Source organism: Bidens hawaiensis, unplaced genomic scaffold, assembly GCF_021521415.1.
Source record: "Bidens hawaiensis isolate Kalapana, Puna unplaced genomic scaffold, B.hawaiensis_p1.1 tig00031452_1, whole genome shotgun sequence".
Lineage (NCBI taxonomy): Eukaryota > Viridiplantae > Streptophyta > Magnoliopsida > Asterales > Asteraceae > Bidens > Bidens hawaiensis.
Genome location: NW_027495296.1, coordinates 10,609 through 16,006, shown reverse-complemented (window position 1 = coordinate 16,006; position 5,398 = coordinate 10,609). Strand labels below are relative to the sequence as shown.

Here is a 5,398-nt window from a genome sequence, read left to right as displayed (position 1 = left end):
CAAATCATACGTTCAGACTTCCCGTTTTGTTGGGATGTGTGTGGGCACGAGAACCGAAACTGAAGTCCGTTTGTGGTGGCAAAGGACTTAAATTTGTGATTGTCAAACTCACCCCTAAGTCACATTGGTAAGATTTAACGGGCATGTTGAATTGGGTTTTAATGAATCGGTAAAATTGGGTGAATTTTTCATAATTTTCGGATTTAAATTTTAACAGGAATGTCTATGTGTAGTTGGTATAGTCGTCTACAACTACCATATAATATTTATATCCTATTTTGCTAAGGATTTGGGAGGTCCATAAATCACAATGGACTATGTCAAATGGTAATAAAGTAGATGACGTTGAAAGTGAAAACGGTAAACATATATTCTTTGAAAGCTGACAAGAGGCGCAAACCGCGCTTTTACCAAGTTTAGTACAAGAAATGAAATTACGTGTGAAATTAAAAATACATAATGGGTCTACCCGGGCGACCCAGACGTTCATGCCAAACGTCTTTATTGGAAGAAGCCAATAAAACTGAAGACAACACCGGGTAGGTAAGCGTGTAGAGTTGGCTTGAGCTATTGTGATGGGAGATCATCTTCCTAGTCGGGTACTCCTTCACAGAAAAACCAAAAGGGTCAAAATCAACAGATACGTTATTATCAATGGAAACTTTACGTACCGAAATTAGGTTTTTGATTATGTTGGGGGTATAAAGGACATTTTTAAGGTAGAAGAGTCGGTTTGGGTGTTTAATGGTGTGATAACCTGATCCAAGGATGGGGATACGCTGTCCATTTCCAACAAATATAAAACCATATGAATTTGACAACAAAGGGTTTTGAATCATACCTTGATTACCCATTAGATGATCGGTGACCCCTGTGTCCATAGTCCACTGTTCATCTTTGGTTGGTAGGGTCATGGACATAGCTTGAAAATCTTGACTGATTTTGAGTCGGGTCCATTGCATCAAAGGCTACAACATTTGCCTGTGGGGCCTGCTGAGAGTGGCTCGAGTCAGGAGTGGATGAGGTAGAATGTTTGTTCTTGCTAAGCTGTTGTAAGTGGCCCATCCACGGTTGAAAAGGGGTGGCCCATGGCATAGCAGTGTTCCAGGCTTGGGTGGGATATGGGCTCGGTGGTGTAGTCCATCCGGCCATCCCAATTGTTGTGGCAGCATCACAGGAGCAGTTAGCCACTGGTTTATTGTTGTCTGAGAACTAGTAGGGCATCCTTTGTTGTGTCCACCCCTACTACCACCCCTGGACATATTGGTGTGACATCCACCGCTTCTTGATGAATTGGAACGCCAGTTATCATATTGGGAATCTGATCTCACGGCTGCCATGCCAGCTATGGCGTTGACATGAGTTCTCGGGCCAGTTGGCATTGTTGTTCCGAATGCAGCATGTGGCAGGCTTCTTCCCAAGTGGGGAAGGTTTGATTGATGATAGAACCGACCGCATCATACTCGGTGGGAAGACCATGGACTAGTTGAAGAACCAACCGTGTATCATTGACAGGACAATCAACATCAGTGAGTTGATCTCCAAGTGTCTTTTGCTTTTGACAGTAAGCTTCGAGCGATGGCATGGATTTTAGTGTTAAGTTCTTGAACTCGAGCTCTAGGGCGGCAGCCCTAGCGCCTTTATTGTTCAAGAAAATTTCTTTCAAATGGTTCCAAGCTTGGAGAGCCGTAGACTCCGGAACAAGAATGCGAACCAAGAGGTCGTCCTCCAGAGTTTCGTAGATCCACTGTAGGACGATAGCATTGATTTTGTACCATTCTTCATAGGAATCGGCAGTCGTAGCAGGTGGGGCGGTGCCGTCAATGTGGGACAACACATCGTAACCCCTAGCGTGAAGCTTTTAGAGCTTCACCCATGATGAATATGACACCTTCTTTCCATCAAGAACCCTAACCTTCGTTTGGATGTCGGTTACGGTATACACAGGGTGGAGGCATTTTTGTTTGTTAGTCATTGAGTCGTAATCAAAGGTCTGCAGTTGGTAACCAAACAGGAAGAAGGGAGAAAAAAAATGTGGTGGCTATGGTTTAGTATATCGGCTGTGATACCCTGAAGAGTGTTAAAATATTTTGATGATTTCTATTAATCAATACAAGGGATATAAACACATACAGTTACAATGAAATAGGATGGTGTACAACTGTTAAGCCAATGATTGCTCCAATCAAACGAAAATCAATCGTATAATTATGTATTCTATTTTTATGAGATATACATGAGATATTAAAATTATCATATTAAGAACAAAAAAACGGCACATTAAAGTTGCGAGCCAACGCATATTCGGTTAATATCGGCAGCACTTGCACAAATTAGTTTACATGAATTACTAGGCAAAAAAAATCGTATTTTAAAGGTGTGGTATCAAACTTTGAGAAACAGTATAAAAACATGTGATAATGGGATAATTTAAAATTATGAAAAAAGTTTCGGTCATTTTAAAGACCTACTATAACAAATACGAATGCAAAGTACGTTTAAGAATATTGTTTAAACTACAAATAAAACATGTAAAGTCGACACTTGTCCAAGTTTAAGTTTTATAAATATATTTTGTTAAATATTATAATTAGATGAAACAAAAGGTAAAATAAAGGGTATAAAAACCCTATGATAATGTATCCACCTCTATTATATTTTTGAAATTTAATATATAAATAACAAATAAAAAAGTAAAACTTAATAAAAAAAACACTAACACACATTATGTGAAAAGTAGTGGAGTTAAAAGTGAAAAGTAAAAAAAAAAAAAGAATAGTGATTATGTGAGTAGTAAGAAATCCTCTTTTTAATATATACATTAATTATGGGGGTTGTTTTACATTTTTTTTCTAATATTTATATGTTTTTGGATTATAATTTTATTTAGAGAAAGAAACTTAATAATATATATATGGTTCAATGATGAAAGAGTTTCAAAAATAAAAAAATATATTACAACCCGTTTAAAAGTTATATGGGTTTAGCAAGACCCATGACGCGCATATTTTTTACTATAAAATTGTTTCTTAACTAAAAATAATCTCTTCTTAAAAATGGATATTAATTTTTAGTATATTTTATAGGATTTTATATCAAATATTTGGTGAAATTAATTTTTAATTTAATGAGATGTTATAACCCTTTTAAGAGCTATCTAGGTTTGGTGAGACACATACCCGTGAATTCAGTTCAAATGCATGAGAAACCTCCATTTACAAATAAACAATCGGGTGGTTTGAGAGAAGGTGGGGAGCAACCAGAGAGCTTTTAAAGATTTCGTTTATATGTGTGTGTGTGTGTGTAAGGACATGTTCAAGAGGAAACTCAACAAAAGTGAGGAAATCTTCATTTTAGTGTAAAAAAAAAAATACTAAACGAATTCATTAAAATAAAAAGACAAAATTTTGTTAATAGTGTAGGAAAAGATATGAACTATTGGATTACCTATAACACATAAGAGTATTTTTGTCCATATTATTTTTGTTAATTTTGGAAATTAATTTATGTAGTTAGTTATAATGAACTATTGGATCCTTCATTATCTTTAAATAATTTAAAAAAACCTTTAAAATAATCAAAAAGTTTGCATAAGAAGGTGCTTCTGACTTTCTCTCATCCACAGTGCATTTGCATATTTAGGGTATATCCAGCCGTCGGTCGCCACCAACCACCTTCCACCACCGTTTGGAACCAACTTCACACAACACGCCATATTACCCATTGGTTGATGTTGTAGATCTTCTTCCATATTGATGCCCAGCCGCTTCAACATAACTGTGATTCCGCCACTTGTATTCCTTCTCCGGCTAATCATCGTTGCGAATCCACCCCTTGTATTTTTCATCAACTCTGATGCTCCACCGCTTGATGTTCCAACGAAGCTTGTATTTCTTCGGCGGTTAATCAGACGCCAGTGCCGACGAAAAATAACTAAGGGGGCGGCGGGTGTAACGTGTCGATCTTTCGTATTACCCGTCGGAAACATAATCTAGATCTTTTGTATTAATAAAAACTTGAATTTATTATTATTTAACTTATTTTGCAATTTCACAACTTTAAATCGTGCCAAATAGCCCTTAGAAAATCTTAAAATCGCTTAAAATGACTACAATTGCATTTTGGAACTTCATGGAGTACAAGTGTCAAAATTCAAAGTCTTGTAGAAGTCCACCCTTCGCGTAGCGCGAAGGGAAGGACCCTTGCCAGTTCGCATAACAGGACGTGGTGCTGATCAACCAGTTTCGTCTTTTTTTTTTATTTTCACTTAATGCAAAATCGGATTATTTTCGGCATAAATCGCGTGTATTGAGCTACAAGAAAACCCTCTTGACCCCGCTTCATATCCATATACATTCCTACTTCTATAAAAAAAACTAATTTGATGTTTTATACAAGTTGATTTCGTCATTAAATGAATATTTTATTGCCTAAACGAGTCGATTTCTTCATAAACAAGTTGTAACTCTAATATTTACCCTAGAATATCATTGTAAAACTCGGCCACCATCACTAAATTTCGTCACTTTGATTTCCACCATTTGTTTCTCCAAGTTCTTCAAGTTTCAGGACAGTTAACTTTTCAAAGTTCAAGCCTTAATCATTTTACTTATGTTCTTGCTATATCTATTGTGAATACAAATAAGTTGTGCAAAAGAAAAACCTTTATTTCATCATAATACATCAAAGCCCTCTATCAATTTCATGAATCAGAAGGGTTTTGCCAGTCAATTGCAAACCGACCCCTTAGGGTTCTTAACGACTTAAAACTGGTGTTTTCTCAATTAAACCCTCTTATGGTCAAAGTTAGATTTTCCTCCAGAAGAGTTTTGTGTTTTTATTAAATTTCATATCTAAGAGTGTCAGACCTGGCCTCTAAGTTCTAATTCGACTCAGCTAGTTTAAAAAACTCGTTTAACTTGTTTTAATCATATCTTCTGAACCATAAAGTCGTTTGACGTGATTTCAGTGGCTAAATGCTCGTTTTTATTAATATTATCTACTGTAAATTTGTAGTAATTTTTGGTTAAGTTTAGATCAGCACCTATTTTATTATCTATCTATCGCTTTAATTGTTAAGGTGAGTTAATCACTACCCCCTTTTTTCGTTTTATATTTCGGGGGCAGTATGCGTACCAAAATTCATTTATTTACATCAAATCTCTGTTTAAATCGCAAATCATGTAGTGCTTATTGTGTTGTATGCAAATTGATTATTTTGTGCAATGTGTATTAATTGTTTATTTTATTTCATTCGGAGAGGTCCATCACAGTTTATATCATTAAGTATGATCATACGTCGTCTTAATAGCCAAAGCCTGATTCTCATGGCAATGGTAAATCGACACCTACTTGTTACATCAGTTGTATTACTCATATCAATGGTGGTTATCTCACT

The 5,398-nt window shown here is 36.0% G+C and overlaps 1 protein-coding gene across 1 annotated transcript; it reads right to left on the bottom strand.

The window, feature by feature from the left end:
- Window positions 1-1,345: 1,345 nt before the first annotated feature.
- On the bottom strand, window positions 1,346-3,817 carry LOC143582100 (uncharacterized). The gene is made up of 2 exons (XM_077064738.1): window positions 3,675-3,817; window positions 1,346-1,847 (listed from the first exon to the last, which is right to left on the bottom strand). The coding sequence occupies exons 1-2, from the start codon at window positions 3,815-3,817 to the stop codon at window positions 1,346-1,348; spliced, it is 645 nt and encodes a 214-aa protein (XP_076920853.1).
- Between the last annotated feature and the right edge of the window lie 1,581 nt (window positions 3,818-5,398).